Source organism: Podarcis melisellensis (genome assembly GCF_964234715.1).
Source record: "Podarcis melisellensis genome assembly, chromosome: 11".
In the NCBI taxonomy this organism is placed as follows: domain Eukaryota; kingdom Metazoa; phylum Chordata; class Lepidosauria; order Squamata; family Lacertidae; genus Podarcis; species Podarcis melisellensis.
Window position 1 is genome coordinate 5,182,536 of NC_138543.1, and position 23,161 is coordinate 5,205,696.

Here is a 23,161-nt window from a genome sequence, read left to right on the forward strand (position 1 = left end):
TTGCTCACTAACTTTCCCTTTCTCATCCACAGGCAGAAATTGTCAAGAGGCTGAATGCCATATGTGCCCAGGTCATTCCTTTCTTATCCCAGGAGGTAAGGGGGGCTGTTTATACGTCCTGGCCTCAAATTGCAGGATAATTGCTTTAACTAAAGAGGAGATGAGGTGTCTCTCTGGCAGTGCAATGCTTTCAGTGTTTATATTTCATTTTTCTGCCATTTCATTCCTTGTCCATCATCACTTGGGTTTAATATTCATGCAAGAGACAGTTTTAAATCAATGATCCTAAATATTGGTGCCTACAGCATCTCTGCCCTGGTGCCAATGTGAAATTGGAAGGACCTTAAGGTTAATCTGGCATCCTGTTTCTTCCAGCCAGGTGCCTCTGGAAGTTTATAAAGAGGAAAGAGAATTATAGCATAGCCATCAAACTTTGCTTTCCTGCCCACCTGCACACTTCCCCAAATGTAGTAATTGGAGGCATATTGTCTCTGAACATGTAGGTTCTAGTTAGAGGTAATGGTAAAGGGTATTAATAGTCCTACCCTCCAGGAATAAACCTAGTCTGTATATATCTAAGTTAGTTCCATCACCATGTTTTTGGAATAGTGAAATTCCATATTTGTGGTTTGCAGCATCAGCAGCTGAAAGCCTGCGTCCTATTCTGCTTTCGTCCTGCTGCAGTGTAAGCATTAGGATCGGGCCGCTAGTTATATAAAAATGTTTGCCTGTCATTCCGATACATTGGTGTTTAAAAAAATGACTCTGTCAAGCTGGCATCTAATAGGATATATTGAAAAATTGCTGGAAAGGCATGATTTGTGCAGCATTCTTGACTATTGGTGTTAAACTTGGCAGAAAAAGAAGAGCCATCAACTGCTGATGTACTAGAGAGTAAACAGTAAACAGGCTAATGCAGGTCTCTCTCTCCCCGTCATCTGGCTTTGGTTCCTCTTTCTTCAACCTGATTATTAACCGAGGATTAAAAAATAATAATCTATCTAGGCTTGGAGAGAGAAAATTCGCATTGACTTGGTGAGCTAGTTTTCCAAATCTCATGCTTTCCTTGAAATGAAAAATTATGCTTTCCTAATAGGCTGCTGGTAACTTTTTACCTTTGGCTAGTGAGGAAATAAATATGACTCTTAGGGCATGAAAAATATCGTATGGCTTAATTGTAGATTAATGTTCATTGGGATTTGGGAGGAGAGAGTAGACTCAGTTTGTCCTGGAATAATGGAACCTTTCACATTCCGTCCATTCCTTATTTTTGCATGGTTGTTTCTCTCTCACTTCTTCTCGGTAATCCTAAAAAAGGCAATCTGGATCTGGGGGACTTCTGTTTACAGCATAATCAGGATTTGCTTATGATTCATATTGAGTGACGGTTCCGTGCATCATAACATAGCTAGGCTTGATGCCTTTGGGTCCAAACCTCTTTATACGTATTTTGAGTATGGCCAGGGATAGAAATGGAGTGTGACCTAGAAATGAAAGCTACTTTTTCAAAGGCAGAAAGCCCTCCTTCCCGCCAAAAACAACAACCCCGACATCAGTGCTTTCCCCCTAGAAAAATAGGTGCTGGTATTCACCATGGATATAGTAAGTGTCACACCCTTTTAGCCCCCCCCCCCAAAAGAGGGATGCCAGTACTTGAGTACTGAGTAGCTCTTGTAAAGAAAGCACTGCCCCACATAGAGCAGGATGAAATGAAATAGCATTGTGCAGTGATTTCCCCACTCTTAAGGCAAGCTCAACTGAGTAAGCCTTATAGCGTTGTTTCATGAGATTTGGGTTTTGAGTCTATAGCACTGAGGTGAGAAACTTTGGCCCTTCCAGATGTTGATGAATTACAACTCCTATCAGCCCAGCAAGCACCACCATTGGCCTGGAATAATGGGAGTTACAGTTCAGTAACATCTGGAAGGCCAAAGGTATCCACATGTGCTATAGTGGGAGGAAATTCCGTAACTGGAGTGGAGTAGCCTCTGAAAACACCACCCTTTCTATTCTACCGATGTATAAATCTGATGCAAGATGACATTGTTAAGAGTCTTCTTGGGGACCCCAGAGATTGGAACAAGTACTGCATTGGGTAAGTTCCTCCAACCCTGTTAAAAGATGGGTTGCTGCAACGTACACTAGCAAAATAATATCAGCTTTTTTGGATTCTGAAGACAGTGTATGCTCTGTTACACAGCATGTCGGTGTTACACACCTAATCTGGTCACGGCTTCCATCTCAGGAATCTGGAGATAATTTTTAAAACTGTCCGGGAATTTGCAGGGTTTCTTGTAGGAAACTTGACTCCTAAAATTGGTTCCTAAAATTGGAAAGTATTTGACATTTATAGTGCAAATGCCAGTAGCAGGCCTAATATCTGCTTTCAGGTGTGCTATGATACTTACCTTTCTTTGTGATTGTAGCTTAGATGTTTTCCTTTGAAACACGGTCACAATATTTCCTTCTTCCATTTTCCATATAGCATTCCAGTTCACAAAAATAGTTTGTCTCTTGATTCACTGGCAGTGCAAATATGAAAATGTCTTTTTTAAAATGGAGTCGCCCATTGGAATTACAAATGTGGTTGGGGCAGATGATCAACAGTATGGAATGAGTTATCCTGCTGCTTGTTTTATCATCTCATTGGTTACATGAGCAGATGTGTAAAGACAAATCCCTGGTACCCTAAACCCTCGTGATTATCCTGTTGGGTTGTAATTTTACAAACAGTGGTTTGTTCTGCTTCTAGTCTTACATATCCTCTTGCCATTTGTATCTGATAGGGAGCAACAGGATTCCAAAAGAAAAATAATTGTCAGAATTTCCATATAGAGTTTAAGTAGAATGCTAGAAGAAAGGGGTGCTCAGATGAGATTTCTCTCCCCACCCCCCAATTAGTTCCATTCCTCTGTATCGTACATCGGGGAGGACAGAAGATAGATTTAGATCTCTTGTCAGATCAGCAAGGGGCTTCTAACTCACAGCTGTTCATGAACAGTACAACTTTTCCACCAAAACTAGGCTTCTCACATGAAGAAAGTAACTAGGAGTAGAATTATTGGTTGAGGATTGCAAATTCAGTTCAGTTTTGGCACTGAAAACAATTTCCTGGGTTCAGAACGTATTCAGTGGCACCTTGTACCTAGCGCATGTCTTCTTCACTTGGCTCTGGCTTGTAAATATTGGAGTTCTAATAAAAAAACACCAAAGTAGATCCTAGTGGCCTCAAGTCTGCCCACTCTTGCATTGCACAAAGTAGCACATAAGCCAGATGTTGAGACAGACGTTTCATCTTTAATTCCACTTACCCTGTGTGTTCTCTTCTCACCACCTTACCATCTGCTTGGCCACAGGAAACAAGATTTAAAGGCCAGTAACCAGATATTTTCGTTTAAGCAATGCCTTCCCAGAATTGTGCTCATTACAGTGGTACCTCGGGTTAAGTACTTAATTCGTTCCGGAGGTCCGTTCATAACCTGAAACTGTTCTTAACCTGAAGCACCACTTTAGCTAATGGAGCCTCCTGCTGCTGCTGCGCCACCGGAGCACAATTTCTGTTCTTATTCTGAAGCAAAGTTCTTAACCCGAGGTAATATTTCTGGGTTAGCGGAGTCTGTAACCTGAAGCGTATATAACCCGAGGTACCACTGTATTGGACAATAATGTTGAAGTGTATCAGATTCTAAGAAGGTCATTTCTCTTTATCAATATTTTGAAATCACAGGTAGGATTACACAGTTTTGTGCAGCAGTCAGCTGAGATGCGCAGTGTTTGGTGGGGAGCACAGATCATTTGTATCTGTAATGTTAATTATTTCAGCTATTTACTGCCCCTGGCAGTAAATGTTCCATCTAAAGCCACCCAGTGAGTGAGTGGTGGATTGAGCTAGTGAGCCTAGGTCTGCCATGTCCATATGAGATATAATTTTTATTACACCACATCAGGCCTCTTGTATGGTGGATTACAGTTTTTAAAAAGGGGGACCTTCATGAATTAAGAGACAATAATGAAGTTCTCTGGCCCATGACTATAAACTTGGTATCAAAAATAATGAACCACTAAATAGAACTGGCACTGCCATGTGACAGAATAACCCACTGAAAGTGTGATAGGCAGAAATTTCTGTCTGAAAGCCCCAACCTCTTAAAAAGTGTTGCCATTCATTGAGGGACTATTTTGCTATTCATTGAGGGACTATTTTGATGAGGGACTATTTGTGCTCTGCTCCAGATAGCAAAATGTTTTGGGCCAACATTGTCTGTGTGTCTTAGGGGGTGGGTCAGGAGTGCCAAATAGTTATAAAGGAGCGGCAGAAGGAGGAGTAAACTCATAAGGGTGAGAGAAAGGCTTGGTTAAATGTGGTGCCACACTCAATGTGTGAGTTCTCAGCACAATCATTCAGTTGGTGGAAATACGTCCTTGTGAAGAGTACTCCACAACTCCAAATTCTATCTACATCAAGGCAACTTGAAGCTTGCACCTGTAAAAGTACATAAATATGGTATATTTCCAAGCATTCTCCTATTTTGCTAAAGTCTTAATATTTCTTATTTTACATAATCTATTTCAGCTTTTGTATTGATATGGAATACCACATTTTTTAGTTCAGAAATTGAAAACCAGTCTCTGTAGATAAATCTATTAAAGCTTTAGTAGTTGATTCAGTTACAGGTCAAATTGGCATTCATTTTATATGGTGATTTTTTTCAGGGCTGAGAAAAATGATTTTTTAAAAATTCAAGTGAGGAGGGAGATTGGGGGATTGATGATAAAAAGAGGGTTTTTAAAAGAAGTGTGACATTACTTGAACATTTATAAAAACAGGCAGCTTCTGGCTATGTTAGGTGGGATATAAATGCAATAAATAATAACAATGACTGGGTGCTATTCTTAAAAAAGGACGGGATTGGGGTGGCACAAAAAGTATTTAGCACCATGGCATTATAGCAGGAGATCTACAGGAACAGCCTTTAAAAATATCTTTAAAAATTTTCAAAGTGCAAATTTTGGATGGCCATAACATATGTCTTGGGAGCTTATATGGTATAAAATGGCACTATTTACACTATTTACAACCTCAGCTGACAACAGTTTAATCAGTCACCGCCATTAAAACATTTAATAGTTTAGGTCATCAGTCTCTTACTTCTGCACCTCAAAGACTTCCAAATACCTTGACTGAAGTGAGTGGTGGTCTGAGCAGTGACATCACAGTCAGTGCTATAAGATGCCTTTGGCAAAGTCTCAGTGACTCATGGGTGGCTAACCTGGGAGTCTTCAGATGTTGTTGTTGGACTCCCAGCTTCCATCAGCCTCAGCTAGCAAGATCAGGTATCAGGGATGATGGGAGTTGTAGACAAAATGACATCTATAGGGGTACAGGTTCCCCATCCCTATAGTAGATAAAGTTGGGTTTGGAGGTACAAGAATAGAAAGATGTCTGTTTCTACTAAATATCTCATGTTCCCTCAACAATATGATTTGGGTGTTCCATTTTTCCATGTACCATAGTTAGTGTCTGCCATGTCTTTTTTCCATCAAGTTTGATATAAGCTCACTTTCCTTGGTTCTCAATGTCATTGTTTTTGCACTGAGTTACACTAGTTATAAAAAGTGTATAACTTCTTTTAGCTTTGTAATCTGAAGAGGCAGTTTCTTTCAGGTCAGGCCACTTTGGAATGAGATTCATCTCTGGAGTTAGAATGGATACTCTGATTTGTCTTTCCATTAGCAATTCTGCCGAGCTATATCCGGTAGCTATCAGTGATGTTGACCTGTAGCTTTAAAAGAGCAATATGTCAGTCATTCTGTCTCAATATTTTCTTTGCAGTCTGTACTGCTCTCTCTGCCTCACTATTTACTTGAAGACAGTAAGATCTGTTGATAATATGGTAAAAGTGGTAAGTTGTTGAGAACAAGTAGGATTCTGCAATTTGGTTGCATTATTGGTTATGGGTGTTATTCAACTAAGTTTTATTCAGAGTAGACCCACTGAAATTAATGAACATGACCCAGTTAGGTTTATTAATTTCCATAGGTCTCCTCTCAGTAAAAACATTGTTTAATATCACTCTATGAGTCCATCTGGAATGCCAAAGCAAACAATGGCATTCCAGTTAGCAGCAGTTAGCAACAAAGCTTTGATGGGTAATAGGGAAGGGAAGGATATTGATATACTTAAAATGGTAGTCCAAAACAACAAACGTCTGTTGACTTCCCAGTTCACAGGCCATCTACTAGTTTTCCCCCCAGTATGTATTGCATAGGTCAGCAACATGGTGCCTTTCAGCATTTATTGGACTCCAGCCCCCATCAAGGTCCATCCAGCATGGCCAATGGTCAAGGACCCCAGCAAGATCCGAAGGGCACAACATTGGCATGTAGTGACTAGCAGTTCCTTTTACTGTGCTGAACTATTTCTTTTGCAGTAGTCAAAGGATAAGAGTTTATGCTTTGTCGTTTCCAGTACTAAGCCACATTGCTCTCTGCTTGGCTCACTTGCATCATTTGTCTAGGTAAATAAGGGCTTGGATATCTTCCATTAGTAGCCTGTCCAATTCTTTCAGTTCCAGTCACTTTGACCCTGCTCCCCTCAGTTCGGTTATCGTGTTGTCCTTGATGTCTCCAGGGTTCTGCTTCCCCCTCCTGCTCCTATGTCAACTGCTCAGTAATATTAGGCTGTCTCTGTTTGCTCTTTGGTAGTAAAGTATAAAAGTCTGATTCCTCATACTCTAATATGTCAGGAGGTAGTCAAGTGCACATGTAAACTTGGAGGCCAAACCATGGAATATGGTGCCTAGAGGTTGCATTTGAGGGACATTCTATCATTCTAGCCATTTTTCTCTGCAGTCACATCTGAGAGCTATTCTTTTTTCCTGGTAGTGGCAGCATGGACTTCCAGGCAACATAGAGCCCACAAAGAGGGATGAGTTTGCCTGGTTGTCTACTGTTCCTTCTGCAGTGGTGGTGGTAGCATCAAGGTGCAGATGGCACCAGAGAAAGGCCAAATAAGGCCCAAAGGTGGCACTCTTGTGACATAAGTTGTTTTGTCATCTTCCTTGAGATATCTGGAGGAATACTTGTGATTCCCAGTGCCATAGCTAGGGGGAGGGGAGGGGAGGGTAGCTAGTTTTTTTTGCCCTGGGTGAAGCTTCCAGAGGGGTGCCATTGAGGCTTCCAGCCTGTGTGTGTGTGTACACAAATGTGCATGGAGGGTGCCAAACTGGGTCTTTGATCCTGGCTAAATAATGCCTAACTTTGCCCCTGGTGTTTCCAAATGGCATGGACTTAAAAGAGAATCTTGCAAAAGTTGTGATAAATGTAGTCTGTTTTGCATTCTGATATGTCATGGATTGGGTGGGGAAGCTGTTCTGGCTTATGGGCAAGATTTTTCCTTCTCTGCTCCTTGCAAACCAAATTTGACAGGGACTGATACATCCACTTTCTGGTGAAGGTCCTCTAGTACTGGAAGTACATATTTTTCTATAAACGTGATAAACTTATTAATATCACATTCCCATGTTGTCTGATTTGGATTTAGATCAACCAAGTTTACTGGCTTGCCATTCCATTTCTATAACTTTGTGAAGGATTAGGTCTTCTTTTAGCTTCATTCTTCTTGAAAGCCATTTGTTTGGAATTCCAAACACCAACTTATATATGGCTCCTCTTAACAAAATAAAAATTAAGCCATTCATTTCATTCAGCCAGTTCATACAAGACTGAGCAGATTACTCAAACGTTTGTCCAGGTTTATGAGCTCTTTGATAGAAGGAACCCATCTCATAAACTACATTTATCTTCTGGATGAAATAGGCATCATACTTGACTAGAGCAATCTTAAGTTGTGCTTATGGTCCTCTTTGACAAGGTAAAGGATTTTTACAAAAATTGTTGGGTTTCTTTCTGTGTAGCAATAAAGAGTGGAGTTACATGTACAATTCCTTCACCTTTGTGGAGTTTTGTGATTGGGGAAATTGGAGAAAAGTTTTGAAAAACTTTTGAAATTGGAGAAAAGTTTTGAAAAATCAAATCCTCTAGCACACACACACAATTTGATATGAAATAACTGTTATGTTATGTTATGTGGGCCACTAGTATGATTCTAGTATGCTGTCTCCTATGTTGCTTGATATTTTGGCGGGGCAGGTGGGCAGGGGATCTACTTCTTAAAAAGAAGTATCTTGGTGTGTTTGTGCTTATGATTTTCTTTGTCCTTATGTCTCCAAGAAAAAAATATGTATTTTGGATGCTATCAAGTGCACTCTTCCTTATAATTCATTGCAGGAAACCTCCCTGCACATCAGAACCCGAGCAGATCTTCTAACATTATCCAGACCATAATGTGCCAGCAGAGGAAATGAATGAAATTGTGCCTACTAAATGGAGTGCACTGTGGTCCATGAAAGCTGATACCGTAATACATTTGTTACTCTTTAAGCTGCCACACATCTTCTTTTTAGTGAATGTAAAGCTCCCTTGTGACTTCTGTGAATAAGACCCACTAAGAGCTGGTGAAAAAGGCAACCTAGTCACTAGCCAATACAACCCAGGGGGAAAGAATCCTTTCTGACTCTAGCTACGGTGATCAGTCATGTTGAGTTGTAGAGGAATAATTCATCAGATTTTTTCCATTTTCCATTTTATTGAGAAATAAATCCATTAGAGCAGACTTCCTCAACCTTGGTCTTCCAGATGTTTTTGGCCTACAACTCCCATGATCCATAGCCAGCAGGACCAGTGGTCAGGGATGATGGGAATTGTAGTCTCAAAACATCTGGAGGGCCGAGGTTGATTGAGGAAGCCTGCATTAGACTCTACAACTTGTATCTAGTTGTGGTATTACTTTATACTCTGAGACCATGTGGCAAAGAGAGTAGTACACCCTGACTGGAACACAAATATCAGAATCCGGAAATATAGCACATACTTCAATGCTCATTGTAGGAGATGATGTTGATAAGCAGAAGAGTCAAAACTAGGAACCAGTTGGAAAGAGCATGGCACCCCCTCTCTGTGGTCCAAACCAATCTACATCCCCTCGTTTTCTTTTGTTAAACTTTTTTTTTTTTTAGCATAATGGCGCTGTACAGATCTGAACCTTGGCAAAAGATGGTAGACTTGGAGTAGTCTTCGAGTACCTGCAACAATCTACCTGATTTCTGACCTTTGCCTAGGGCAGTGTTTCCCAACCGGTGTTCCGCGGCACACTAGTGTGCCGCGAGATGTTGCCTGGTGTGCCGCAAGCGAGTCCAAAAAAGGTTGAGAAACACTGGTTTCTCTTTCAAAAAGGAAACGTGGGTTAAAGCGGCGACGTCGCCTCCCACTCACTTTCCTTCTCTGGCTTCCCTAACAGTTTTCCGAGTTGCGTCACTGGATCCAGCCCCCTTTTCCACATGTGACACGGGGCTGGAGGGAGGGAAAGAGGGCAGCCTCCTAGAAGCGCTCTGGGCCGGCGCCGTTTCACCGAAGGCGCCGGAGGACCCCCACCCTCAGCTCCTTCAGAAAGGAAGCCCTGCCCCTCGGCTCCCTACGCCGCCAGGCAGCTCAGCTGACTGACGAGGACGTTCTGCGGTGGCGGCCGCCGCACAACCACCGCAGTTGCTGGCAGCGTCCGCAGCGCAATAAGTAACAGCGCCTGGTGCTGCCAACTCTTTCTCTCTCTCTCCCGCCCCGCCCCCAAGCTCTCGCGCGCCCCGCGTCAACATCGCCGCGCGCAGCTTCCCGAGCTTGAGGCCAGGCGCTGCACGCACGCGCCGGCTCGTAATCGGCTCCGGTTGTTGCCTTTCTCCGCCGAGGTCGGTGGACCCCGAGCCTAGGCTTCCTTCCCGCACCCCGCTTTCCGAAGACCGCACACCAGTTGGGCCAGTACATATTCCCCTCCCGTGACTGGAGCGGAATAGCCCTTTCTCTTCTTCCCCAACCCTTGTCGTTGGAGGAGTCCCTCAGTCCCTCGCTTTGCTGCCTCCTCCCCCCCCCACCCCCAAAGCTTGGAGGTTCCCCAGCAAGGGGGAAGGAAAAAAAATTGAAAGTTACACTTTCGTGCGTCCCTCCCGGCGTGACGCTGCGCGCTGACGTCACGGGGCTGTAATGGTGGTGTGCCTCGAGATTTTTTTCATCAAACAAGTGTGCCTTTGCCCAAAAAAGGTTGGGAAACACTGGCCTAGGGAACGATTGTTGCAACTGCCTATAATCATACTAGGATGGGTAATAACAGTATCTGTGAACAGGATGCACTAGAGATCCTGGTGTTCTCTCAGAAGCAACAAGTAAGTGCTGCTTTTTCATATCCTGGGCCACTTTACTTCTCAGTGTAAAACAGAAACACCTAAAGAGGTTGTCTTTTGTTTCAGCCATTTGAAGGCATTGACACTTATAAATGCTCCAATCTGTATCCTTCCTTTTATGCGCATATGTAAAAAAGAAGGAAAAGGGAAGGCTGGAGAATGTCATCAGTCATTTATTTATTGTGCCTGTGGGGAAAATGAACAAAATGCAGTGGCTGCATGCACTGATGGCGGTGTTAGAGCCTGATAATCGTGCTAGGTTAACTCATCTGATTGCTTGTTAACTTCGTAAGAAATCAATGGCGTGCGCTAACATGGTTCGATGGAAGAGATCATCGTCTAAGTCACCAGAGATTTCTTACTAAGATTATCATTGTGGTGTGCCACCATTGTCTGAACTATATGGAGGGCACTTTAATCAGCATGCCTAAGAACATTCTGACCTTGCCGTATAAATGATCTCAGCAGCAAACCAGCTAAACACCGTGGAAACTCTTGCTTCCTTATAATACTTAATATGGTGTGTTGCATATTTCTAGTAATCATGGCTATTAAGTGGGATAATCAGTTTGTATATTTATGCAGCGTTGGGTCAGACTAGATGTAATGCTAAGTGCAGAACTGCCTCTGAGAATGGCAGCCACATAAAGAAAACCAGTTTAACCCTGTTTAGGCTTTCTTCCCCCGGTGTAATCCTGGTGGTGTGAGTGTCAGAGCAGGGTGTGCTCTCTGGCCCCATTCTTTCTTTCTATTGCATTAACGTTACTGCTCCTGCAATCCTTTGCATTGGGAGCTGGACTTATGCAGCAATTATGTAGGACCCCCACACGATTTCGAGCCCTAGGACAGGCATAGGCAAACTCGACCCTCCAGATGGTTTGGCACTACAACTCCCATCATCCCTGACCACTGGTCCTGCTAGCTAGGGATGATGGGAGTCCCAAAACGTTTGGAGGGCTGGGTTTGCCTGTGCCTGTCCTAGGATATCATGAGGCAAAAACGGTCCCTGGTGCAGAAGTAAAACCCCAGCTTCTCACATGGGAGTGAGTTGTGGGAGTGTGTAGCCACAGAGGGGGTGGGGCTTAAACTAGACACTCTCTGTGGCACCTCCGGCCCCTGTGAGTCCTTCTGCTCTTCACCACTTGGGCTTGCTTGTCAAGGAGAGAACTGGTCAGCAAGCAGATTGTAGCAACTGTTGCTCGTTTTCCTCAGGACTATCACCACTCTCGTCTTCATCTCTTCTGAGCTGGCCAGTAGTTGGGTGGGCAACAGTGGAGAAAAGCAGCAGCAGGTCCAGGGTGGGTCTGGGGCCAGTGCCCATGCCAGCCCTTGACAGATGCTAGGGGTTCGGTTAGGATATGGGTTGCCTAATTCCTTCTCTGCTACAAAGCATGCTGGGTATTTTCATGCAAGTCTTGTTCTCTTTTCCCTACCTAACCCATCTGTCAGTATTGTGGCAAGAGCCTCTTCTGAGATGACCTTCCAGTTGTTATTAGACTCCTATTCCCACTATCCCTGGCCACAACATGCAGGCCACTGTGTTGATTATATCTGCACTCGCTGGATCATCACCTTGCCGTGGTGAGTGGGCTTACATGTTCCTATGACCCTTGTGAGTGAAGCTGTCAGGAGTCTCGTACTCCAAGCAAGGTCACCCAAGGCGGTAAGGTCAAAGGGGAGGAGCTAGACAAAGAATGACCCAAAAAGTCCTCAACGGCACAACAGGCGGAAGATTACTTAAGTAGTTATAACTTTGCAGCTAAAATGTATGAAAAAGCAATTGTGTGTTTGCAGGAAGCTGTGACATAATAACTCCTTGCTTGCTTCTTGTGCAACGTGTGAAATGGCCCCAATACTGAAAGACTTAGTTCCTTAGTTTACTGGTTGACCCATTTTATTTTCTGAGTATGTTTCCCAAAGGCTTAGACAAATGAACTAAGTTTCCTCATAATGTATGCGTCCAGTTCTAATGGCATGGTGCTCCATTGGCATATGATAGATGGAGCAATATAACTTTGCTCTATTGCTTTCCTGGAGCAGGAGGAGGGTGACCGTGCTATTCTACACATTTTGACTTTAAATTTAAAAAGTGCTGAGTTTTAGAAGATGGTAAAATATTTTTACAAGATGACCCAAGGACTTGGTGCGGGGAGATTGGTGTTGCTCCACATTTGAGGTGTTACAGGCATTCTTCAGTAGACGTCAGTGAATCTTGTTCAACTATTAAAATGCAACTCTAGCAGTAACCATGCAGCTCTGGGGGTGAGGAGTAAGTTTCCCAGTCACTAAACACTGTTTGAGTGCTTGAAAAATGTGATATCCACTTTATAGAAGTTCTACCTTGAGGAACAACAAATGTACATTTGTTACTCTATACATTAGTACATTGTACGTTAGTACACTGCAAACTGATTTATCTGGGAGGACCCTCAGTCTTCCTGTCTTTCCCCACTTTCTTTTTGCCTTTATTTTCCACCTCTACTCATGGTTTCTTATCAATAGAAGAACAATATGATACGAGAACTATCCATTTCCCTCCTGATAAAGGAAATGCATGCTGCTGCTTTTTTTTTTTTTTGAGGCACATGGAAATCCTGGAGACATTGCATTCAGAACATTTGTGCTGTGTTCCTTTGCCAACCGTAACCTTCGAATGTGACTTACTGTCAATTTCCATGGGACTAGCATCTTCTGTCTGGGAAATGGCCATCAGTATTGTCTTTGAGACACTCATAGAGGTGAATGAGCATCATAAGCAGTGATGAGCAAAGGCTAGTATTTGACTTGTGCATTAATTTGTTGATGCCAGAAGGTCTCTGCTGCACTCCCTATGTGCACAATTCTGTTCCACAGTGATTCTGCACCAGTGATTTTTCTTTTCATCAGTAATCTCAGTAGAAAAATATTTTCTGAAAATTGTGTCCTAATGGTAATGTTATTGCAATTAGTTGACCTATGATGCAAATAGGGTAAAACTACTTGTTTAGCTTGCAGAACATATAATAGGTCCTAGAACAGACAATTCAACGGTAAGTCTGTGAGCTCTTAGAAAAGGATGCTGACATTACTAAGACTCAGCATAGGTTTTTTAAAAATAAGTTATGTCAGCTGACGCTAATTTCTTTCTTTTTTGATGGAGTACAAGCTTGGTGGATCAGGAGAATGCTGTGGAAATAGTGTATCTTGATTTCAGTAAGGCTTTTGACAAAGCCCTCCATGATATTCTTGCAAGGAAGCTGGTAAAATGTGGTTTGGACACGGTAACTGTTAGGTGGCTTTGTAGCTCGTTGACTGACGGAACCCAAAGAGTACTCATTAATGGTTCCTCATCATCCTGGGGAAAAGCGTCAATTGGGGTGCTGCAGGATTCTGCCCTGGGCCCAGTGTTGTTCAACATATTTATAAAGGACTTGGATGAAGGAATTGAAGGGATGCTCATCAAAATTGCAGGTGACACCAAACTGGGAGGGGTTACTAATGCTGTAGAAGACAGAATCAGAATTCAAAATGACATTAACAGATTGGAGAACTGGGGCCAAGCTAACAAAATGAATTTCCATAGGGACAAATGTAAGGTTCTGCACTTAGGCAGGAAGAACCAGATGCACAAATATAGGGCTAGGGACACCTGGCTTACTAGGAGTACAAGTGAAGAGGATCTAGGGGTTTTGGTGGGCCACAAGCTTAACATGAGTCAACAGCGTGGGATGCAGCAGCAAAAAAATAGCTAATGCTATTCTAGGCTGCATCAACAGAAGTATAGTGTCCAGATAAAGGGAAGTAAGAGTACCACTCTATTCTGCCTTGGTCATGCCACACATGGAATACCGGGTCCAGTTCTGGGCATCACAATTTAAGAAGGATGTTGTCAAGCTGGAAGGTGTGCAGAGGAGGGCAACCAAGATGATCAAGCATCAGAAACTAGACCCAAGGAGGGCGTGAAGGATTTGGGTATGTTTAGCCTGGAAAAGCGGAGACTGGGAGGAAATATGATAGCCATCTTCAAATATCTAAAGGACTGTCACACAGAGAGGGAACAAGCTTGTTTTCTCCTGCTCTGGAGGGTAGGACCTGAACCAGTGGCTTCAAGTTACAAGAAAGGAGATTTCAACTAAACATACTGTCAGAAAGTGTTTCTGCAAGACCTGTTTGACGCTGGAACAGTCTCCCTCTGGAGGTTGTGGACACTCCTTTCTTGCAAGCATTTAAGCAGAGGTTGGATGGCCATCTGTCATGGATGCTTTAGCTGAGATTCCTGCATTTCAGGGGGTTGGACTAGATGACCCCAGGGTCCCTTCCAACTCTACGATTTTATGGTAAAGAAAACGGGCGATTCAGCAATTTCTTACTGAACCATTAGTAAGATATACTAGATATTTCTCAAAAGAATGATCTGAACAATGGGCTATTTATGTGTATTAGGCTTGCCATACGTCAGGGAAATTCTGGTTTTCGCGTGTAAAAATGGCATTGGGGAAATTTTGCCAAATCAGCAAAATGTCGGGGGAAACCTGGATGTATGGCAACGCAATGGTAAAAGGAGTGGAAACAGCACCAAAAGCTTTAAAAAAGCTCAACAATTTGATTGGATTTCTTTAAGAAAAGCAATTCTACTCTTTGAAATATGGCAACCCTAATGTGCACTAAAAACAGCTATATACTACCCTTCTTCCTACTTAGGATTTTCAGATGGTGTATAGCCAATTACAGAACCCACCCTGTTCCAAAGCCTATGTCACTAATGTGGTGCCCTTCAGTTGTTGTATACTACAGCATCCATTATTTCTTACCATTTTTCAGGTTGGCTGGACTGATGGAAGTTGGACTCTACACTGGCCACTCCTGCTATAATGCAATACAATAACTATGCTGCTATAATGCAATACAATAATACTATGCATAGTAATAACTATGCTCTCTCTTTTACTACCCAACCTGAATTACTCGAGCTTGAATTTGCCTGAATCTATATAAAACTTTACTTGCTATCTTGAGACATTCAAAAGCAAGTTGTTTTTCCTCCACTCGTGTGTGTTTGTGTGTGAATGTGTTTCCCTCCAAGGGAATGGTGCTGTGATAGTACATTACACCATGGAAGAAGCCGTGGGTATTTTATGTAGTAGTAGAGTAAGGAGTTGCTTCAAGAAAACTCTGGCTTCCACCCAGTTTTGAATACAATGTCTTTGGTTTCTTTGTCCGGTCCTTTATAATGGCTAAAAAGCCTCTTACTGTAGTTAAGTCCTGCTCTTCCCACCCACCCCTTCTCCCCAGTTCCCATCAATATAAAGAAAATCCTCCAGTTCTTAAATCTCTTTTCAGTTAGTGTGTACTACTAAGAGAGTTTTTAATGCTCTGCTAGTGCTCTGTGGGGTGGCACTGACTTTATTTTTTTTTTTGTTAAACCTACTTTTCTAAATCTTTTAAAAGTAAATGTTATCTCCAGAGCATTTGCAAATTCAGACTCTGTGCCCATCCTAAAGAGGATTAACTGTAATAAAGATACATTTAACAGCAAAAGAATACCTGGATGGCCCCCTCTTTTCTCTTTTTTTTTTTTACTAGGAAGGAGTGTGCACAGAAACATGTATTAATGCCTTGGAGTAAATGTTTAATATTGAAGCACTCCATTCCTTTCTTATGCTTTCTGGGCAGAATAGCAAATGGAAATTATTTGAAAAGAGGATTTTTAAAGGCTTCACGGCTCTTCTCAGATGTTGGGAAATAAAGTAGGCCTGACCTACATTAGCAAAAAAACAATTTGGATGGCGTTGATAATGGCGTCACATGGAGCTTCCTATTGTCTGATGCATTGATTACTGATGAGCAGGATCATATTAGACTAATATATTGTATCCCCCCCCCAAAAAAAATACTTCAGTTGTCGTTTTTGTAGAACCAGACAGAATCCCTTCACTTTGTACTTCATTCTGAATGATGGAGTGAATTGCCATACTCTTATGTTAGTCTGCATTTAAAGGTATTAGCTGGCTTCAGAAACTTTAGTCGTGTGTGTGAGAGAGTGATTTTATTAAGAAGAAAGTTTTTAAAATGTGTTCTCTTGATCTGATTCATGTGTAATCCAACTATAGCACTTACAACAAGGAATCGAAAGCATCTGAGCACCTTCACAGGAGACACCTTTGGTGAAGTGGTGGCATCCTTCTGGTTTGTGCTCAATCAAGAACCTTCCTTACCTGGTGACCACCAGAGATTTTGAACTCTAGCACGGCCAGTGGTCAGGGATGATGGGAGTTGCAGTCCAGCAGCAACTGGAAGGCTGCGGACTTCCATATTAGCAACTTTTAAGCTGATCAAATCCAAACTTCATCGGTTGTGGCCTTTATTTGTCAGCTGAAAACTGCTAGAAAGAAACTACCAGCAGCAAGATGCTTTCTCAACAAGAACCTCCCAGCAGAGATTGATGCAAATACTTCTTTCAGCATCTTTGTCTGTTTTGGTGTTCCTTCGACACACACCTTCTTATTAATTATTTTGCTTTTCAGACTTCCTCTCTTTACTTCTGGTGAATTTGGGTTTGATTTATCCGAGTTTATGCTCTTTGTTCTTAGGGACAAAACTTCCATTTCTTAAAGTTTTATGTCTTGCATTTCGTTAGCCTCCTTGACTCACATACAGTCTGTGATAGACACTGTATTTAAGCCTCTATTACAAGTGTATGTTTTGAAAATTAGGCTTCATGCTTGTTGAAGGTATGTGACACTCTAGCTTCATTCTTCAACTTCCCTTTTCACTCTTTTGCAAAATGTGATGCTGAAAAAGCATATTTGGGGTTTATTTTTTGGGGGGGAGGGGTTGGAGTAATTTTCCACTTAAACATATTTCATTTTCAATGTTATGGTCACTGTTTCTAAGTAGCTCAACATTGTTTGTCTTGAATCAGTTCCTTGGCACCACTGGTGATTAAATCAACAGTCGCCTCTTTCCTTGTAGACTTATAAATAACTGCATCAGGGAAATTTGTCTAGTTCTGTAAAGCCCGAAATTACATTTTACCCTCATATATTTATGGCATTCATTATTATATTTTCTACCTTCTTCCACCTTCCTGATGCCTCCGCACATTTCAAGATCACCATCAGAATTTTGGTCAGGTAGCATAATATGTCCCTAGTACTGTATTGCTTTTTTTGGCTTGAACTTCTACCTGTAGTGATTCTGTGAATAAACTTGTTTCCTGCAAGAGCTGGGACTGTGTGCTTCCTTTGACATAGCGGTACTCCAATATGAGCCACAGATTTTGTATCCAGGGATAACAGTATCCTATTGATTTTTTTCTGCTCTTCTACGCTTCTGATTCTGCCCCCTCCCCCCCCCCGGCTTGTCCACATTTGATAATTACATAGCTGTTAATCCATTTCCTCCACCACCACCATTTCGAATTGGTCTGGAGAAGTCCACAACCACACGTATTTGAATTTGTACTTGAGGAGCAATTTTGGTCTTTCATGTTCATCCCAGCAAGTGATCCCTGTTGTGTTTGTCGCCTCCTTCTGTTCTGTTGATTCTATTATGCCAATTAAGTACGCACAGGGCATGCACTCAAATAGCTGAAGGCGTGCATGAGCACATGCATAGATCACCCTAGAGAGCTGCTGCCACCACGGTAGGCAGTAGTGAGTTAGATGGTGCCAATGACTTTAGGCAGCTTTCTGAGTGCCCTTCTTTTGCAGCTCAGAGCCTGGAGTTGGGAGCAGGGAGGAAAGTGAAAAGTCAAAGCCAATCCCAGGTTTAACCAACATTTTGGACTGGGGAGAAGGCGGGGTTCATTCCCTATCCTCTGTGAAACCCTTGATCCCCTGGTGAGTGTGAGTAAGATCAGGCATTGGTAATCAGGCCCTGGTAATCCTGGTCTACTTTCCCCAGAAGTTGGTTTAGATGCTACACATACACCCTTTGTGATCTTGGGTGCCAACAGTTGGTTCCATTATAGTTCATTCAGGTAAAAAGGCAAAGTTGGAAAAGATGAAACTCAGTGAAAAAAGAAATTAAGGCCCCACTGCATACCTGGGGGGAAAGTAGTTGAGTGGGGAAGAGGATTGGGGTGGGGAATAATCAGGGTCTAAGAAGGACATGGGGACGTGGGGAAGAATTCTAATAGTTGTGAAGAAAGAAAAGAACGAAGAAGAAAATGGCAGAGGGGAGAAGAAGGATTCCAGGATTAGAAAGTGATGAGGAATGTGAAGAGGCGAATTGATGAGAAAGGAAGGGAGCAGGAGTAAATTATGAAACGAAGGAAGGCTAAAAGATGGAAGAACAAAAGAAGAGGGGGAGGGTTAATTTTGACCATTCCCAGCCCACCAGCATTCTTCCTTTGAGGCCCCACCGGATTCTTAGATGCCCCAGGTCACCTTTTGGATTGTCATCATCATCATCATCATCAAGTCCTTGGAGCCAAACTTAGCAGCTGCTGCTCAGGGGACTCAGCTGGTTTATGAGTGACTTGAGGAGGGAAGGGAGGAGACAGTGACCAGCCCCTCTGCTCTTCCTGCTAATCCACCTTCACCTTAGGGAATAGAGTAAGCCACGTGGCTGCGAAAGTCAGGGGGGCCGGGAATGGAACAAAACAGAGAACAAGGGGAGGCAATAGCCAAGTCCTGTGTTAGAAGAAGTTTAAGGTCTTGTATATATAAAATAGATGTTCATAAATGTACCAGACACATGCAAATATATAAACCACATGTCTGAAACCCACAAAAAAGTCCTGAAACCATTTTCTCTCTCCCAAAATGACCTCAAATATTTCTCTGCAAGGTCTAAGGAAATGGGAAAGCTCCCCATTGTCTCTGTGCTCACAAATCCTGCCTTAAGGGCACATTTAAAGTGTGAATAGGGTGAGCCTGTGACCTGGATTCAGGAATTAAATAGTTATAATAACAAAAGAGTGGCCAAAACCCAGATAGTGCATTCAGGTAAATGGCAGACAGGAGATAAACAATGCACTCAGATTTCTGTTGTAGACCGCCTTTTCTGTGATGTAGGTATGATGTATCTGGGGGGGTGGTCTTGGGCTACACCCCTTCTGTGATGTATGTATGATGTTTCTGGGAGTGGTCTGGAGTTGGAGGGTGGGCAATTTAAAATGTCTATATAAGGGTGGGCACACCTTTGTTCTGGGTCCCTCCCCCCCTCCTGTGTGTGAGGGGGAGCACCCTTTTGCTACAGCTTTAATAAAGATCAGGTTTACGAGCCGCTTTGCTTCTCAATATTCTCTGGTTGGTCTCTGTTGTTTTCTCCTACAAAAGGACTCTTTATGGGCTCTTGGGTACCCCATAAGGGAAAAGGAGCAGTTTTTTCTCATAGCACCTGTAAGCAGCAGCACACAAGAAGCATTGCCACCAAACCTGGTGCCAGTCACCTGGTGCCAGTCACCAGGTCCAGTTTTAAAACTACTGCTGATTTGGATTTTTGCAGCCCTCTGTTTTCCTGTTTTGCACTCACTGCACAAAGCTCTTCATGTTTGTGGTTGGTTTCCCCTTTTCTTTTAAAGCAGCTGAATGCTCAGCAACCCTAGTAAGAATTTTCTCTGTGCACAGAGGCAACAGGACAGCCCTGTGCGTGGGAGTTTTGAGTATGTTTATACTTCTTTGGTGGTGGTAGTATGGTGCTGGTGTCCTCCATCATTACGTCTAGAGCTGTGGTTTTCAGCCGGGGTGCCTTGAATGGTGGTCAGGGATGCCATGGGCAGCACCAGCCTCCATCCCTCCTTCCTTCCTTCCCTTCCTCCTCTGATGTCCTCCCACGTCTCTGTCTCCAGAGGTTTGTGCAGCTGTTTGTTGCAGTGCGCTTGGCTACAAGCTCTCCAGTCGAATGGTGCCTCTGGGGTCAGTCAGGGGGTGCTGGTTGCCAGGAGCTGAGGTGGCCTCAGAGTAAGCAAGCAAGTGAGGGAGGGAGCCCAAGGGGAAAGGAGGCTGAGGGAACCCTCCACAAGGGAAGGTGATCGAAAAGGGGTGAGAGGCTGCCAGCTTGGCAGGGAAGGGGCCACAGAAAACTGAGCTCCTGAGACTCGGGAGTGCGTTTCCTTGCAGGGGAGCCACAGAAAGAATGTAGTTGGTCAGGGGAGCCGTGGACTCAAAAAGGTTGAAAACCTCTGGTCTAGAGTAAGGAGAATCTTGATTCTTGCATCGATTTACCAACAGTCTATTTGGCAATTCATTGTCCAGTGTTCCTACAGTTAGAGTATCCTGCCCTTTGTCTTTCCTTAGAGCTCCATCTTGCTTATTGGAGTGTCATTTCCCCTAAACGGAAAAACTTTGTGGCGCTCCAGTCTAGAACATTTTTGATTCCGTTTTGTGCACCACTCTGCTTTTCTAGAGGGCAAGCAAATTTCAAACCTGCTGAGCTGAACAGCATTGAGACTTTAACAATATGTTCAGTCTACCTGATCTTTATGAAACAAATTGCATTGAAACTACCATGGCCCTAAGCCAAGGGCTGCTGGGAATTATGGTTCTTTGGGAGGGGCCAGAGATATCTTTTAAAAAAAACCAAAAACATTTCAGCACCCTCACCCCAAACTACCCACTTTTGACTTCTTGGAGGCCCAGGGGAGTCATGATAGTTAAAGTTGTGTGATGATATAGCGCAGGTAAGCCAGCCCACCTCAGTTCAAGCCCCAGACATTTATCTGAGAGTTTCATGAAGGCTTTTTTCCCTAGTGTAAGCATGTTTAGAATCTCAGCCTTAGCCTTAATCATAGCTCTGGTGATCGAAACAGCCAAAGGCTTTCACATTTTGATTGAAATATGAACAAAGATTCAACATGTATTTTTCCCTATAGCAAAGCTTCTTTAAAATGTGCCAACGCCTGTGTCTTCTGTCTCCAGACTTGTAATCCTAAATTAGCAAGCTTGTCTTTGCCTTGTTTACATACAGATGAAAGGCCAGGGTGTTTCAGCTTACTCTCTTGCTCTCCTCCTCCTCTCTTTCCCTCTCTTTCCCTATCCCCTCTCTCTCTCTCTCTCTCTCTCTCTCTCTCTCTCTCTCTCTCTCTCTCTCTCTCTCTCTCTTTTAATTGCTTCAAGTCTGGATTAACCCCTTTATTGGAATAAATAAATTTAAAGAGGAAGCAAGTTAAGGGATATATTTATATCAAAGTAAGCGGTCAAGTGCACAGGTCAGGGAGAATTAGAACGAACGTTTGCTTTTCTGACAAGGAAATAGCATGGCTAGTGGGTGGGTGCCTTGTTTTTCAAATGCATCACTTTGTTCACTACATTTTGCTGTCTTATTCCTAGAGAACGATTCTTGCAGTTGAGGACAGCACTGTCCTCTTAAGTCAAAGATTGGTATGCTGCTGTTGCCCATTTGGAGTAGAGAGTTCTCTCTGGGCAGAGAGATGAAAGCTGAATTCCAGTTAATTACTTGGTCTGGATAAAATAAACCCTCACCTCGAGCTATCTTACAAATCCACCCAGAATTCTTGCTCTGTAAGGCACATATTATTTCAGGCCTGCATGCAATCTAAAAGAGGGGTTTTTTTAAAGCTTATTTTTAAAGGAGAGAAGGAAATTCTGTGCTTAATTCACTAGAAAGCAAATAATTTTATTCTGTTTCTGATCTTCATTTATAGCACCAGCAACAAGTGGTGCAGGCTGTGGAACGTGCCAAACAAGTGACCATGGCAGAACTGAACGCAATCATTGGGGTATGTCGTCTTTCCATTTTAGCTTTCATAGTCTTTTTTAAAATTAGTTCACTTTCTTTCTTTTTTTCTCCAAACTCTGCTTTTTGTTGTGAAGTTTAGTTCTCTCAGCTGGTCAGAAATAAATTGGACAGCAGTGGATCCAAGCACTGGTTAATCTGTGCTTCTACAAATTGGTCAAGCTGTCCCTTTGTTGCAGCCCACCTAACAATATATACATATACGCTGTGCTTTTGAAACTTCGTAACAAGCCAGCTGGTAAACAAAAGAATTCTACTGACCATGTAGCTATTTCTCATTTTCATTTTTCCAACTCATTTCTTTTTAAATGTGCAGAAGCTCAAAAGACTGACAACCAAATTGACAGAAGACGCTCCTATCTGGTGGAGAGCTTTGCTAGCCTTATATTTTAAGATCTTTCAGCCCCTCATTTACTCACTGGAAGTATCTATGGGCATCAAGATGTAATGTGTGAACTGAGACATCTGCTGTAGCAAGTTCCACAATCTGAAATGTACTTCTTTTGAGGATGTGGAAGCTGCCATTGTAGAAGAACAAGTAGGATAATGCAGAAGGTGTAGGATTTGCAGTGCAGTGGTACCTCGGAAGTCGAACAGAATCCATTCTAGAAGTTCGTTCGACTTCTAAAACATTCAGAAACCAAGGCACGGCTTCTGATTGGCTGCAGGAGCTTCCTGCAGCCAATTGGAAGCCATGTTGGACGTTTGGGTTCCAAAGAACGTTTGCAAACCGGAACACTCACTTCTGGGTTTGCGGCATTCAGGAGCCAAAACGTTTGACTCGCAAGGCATTTGGGATCCAAGGTACGACTGTAGTTTTTATCTCATGTGCTCCTGCAAAGCATGCATTTGGTTTTACTTATTTTTCAAAATTGTAACCCACCTCTCAAGCAGGCCAGAGTTCTCAAGGTGGTTGTAAAGAAATAGTGGGAAAAGGTTGTGTCTGTTTTTAAGTCATATCATTTACAAATTAAAAATTAATATCTAAAATAGTAGTAAACATTCATTAAACATTAAACAAAATATAAGAAAACAACAAGAAGTCATCAGCCACAGGAAATAGGTATTTTCAAAATTGACCATCAGATCTGATTATTTTCTGAATGCACGTCTCATTGCTTAGGGTGGAGAATGGCTTCTGTGCATGAAGGAGGAGGCTAAAGGAACATCTGTGCAAACCTCAAGATGCA

The 23,161-nt window shown here is 42.7% G+C and overlaps 1 protein-coding gene across 6 annotated transcripts in view; it reads left to right on the forward strand.

Moving 5' to 3' along the window:
- Positions 1 to 23,161, forward strand: part of LOC309380518 (transducin-like enhancer protein 4) — a 132,095-nt gene that overhangs the window by 38,721 nt on the left and 70,213 nt on the right. For 4 of the 6 annotated variants that reach the window (XR_014172956.1, XR_014172959.1, XR_014172960.1 and 1 more), the window contains 2 exons: positions 33 to 95; positions 21,880 to 21,954. Coding sequence is in view for 1 of the 6 variants with exons in the window: in XM_081930545.1 (XP_081786671.1) it covers positions 33 to 95; positions 21,880 to 21,954 (138 nt within the window). In the remaining 5 variants the exon portion in view is untranslated. The remainder of the gene's footprint in view (positions 1 to 32; positions 96 to 21,879; positions 21,955 to 23,161) is intronic. The other 2 variants (XR_014172957.1, XR_014172958.1) reach the window with 1 other exon arrangement.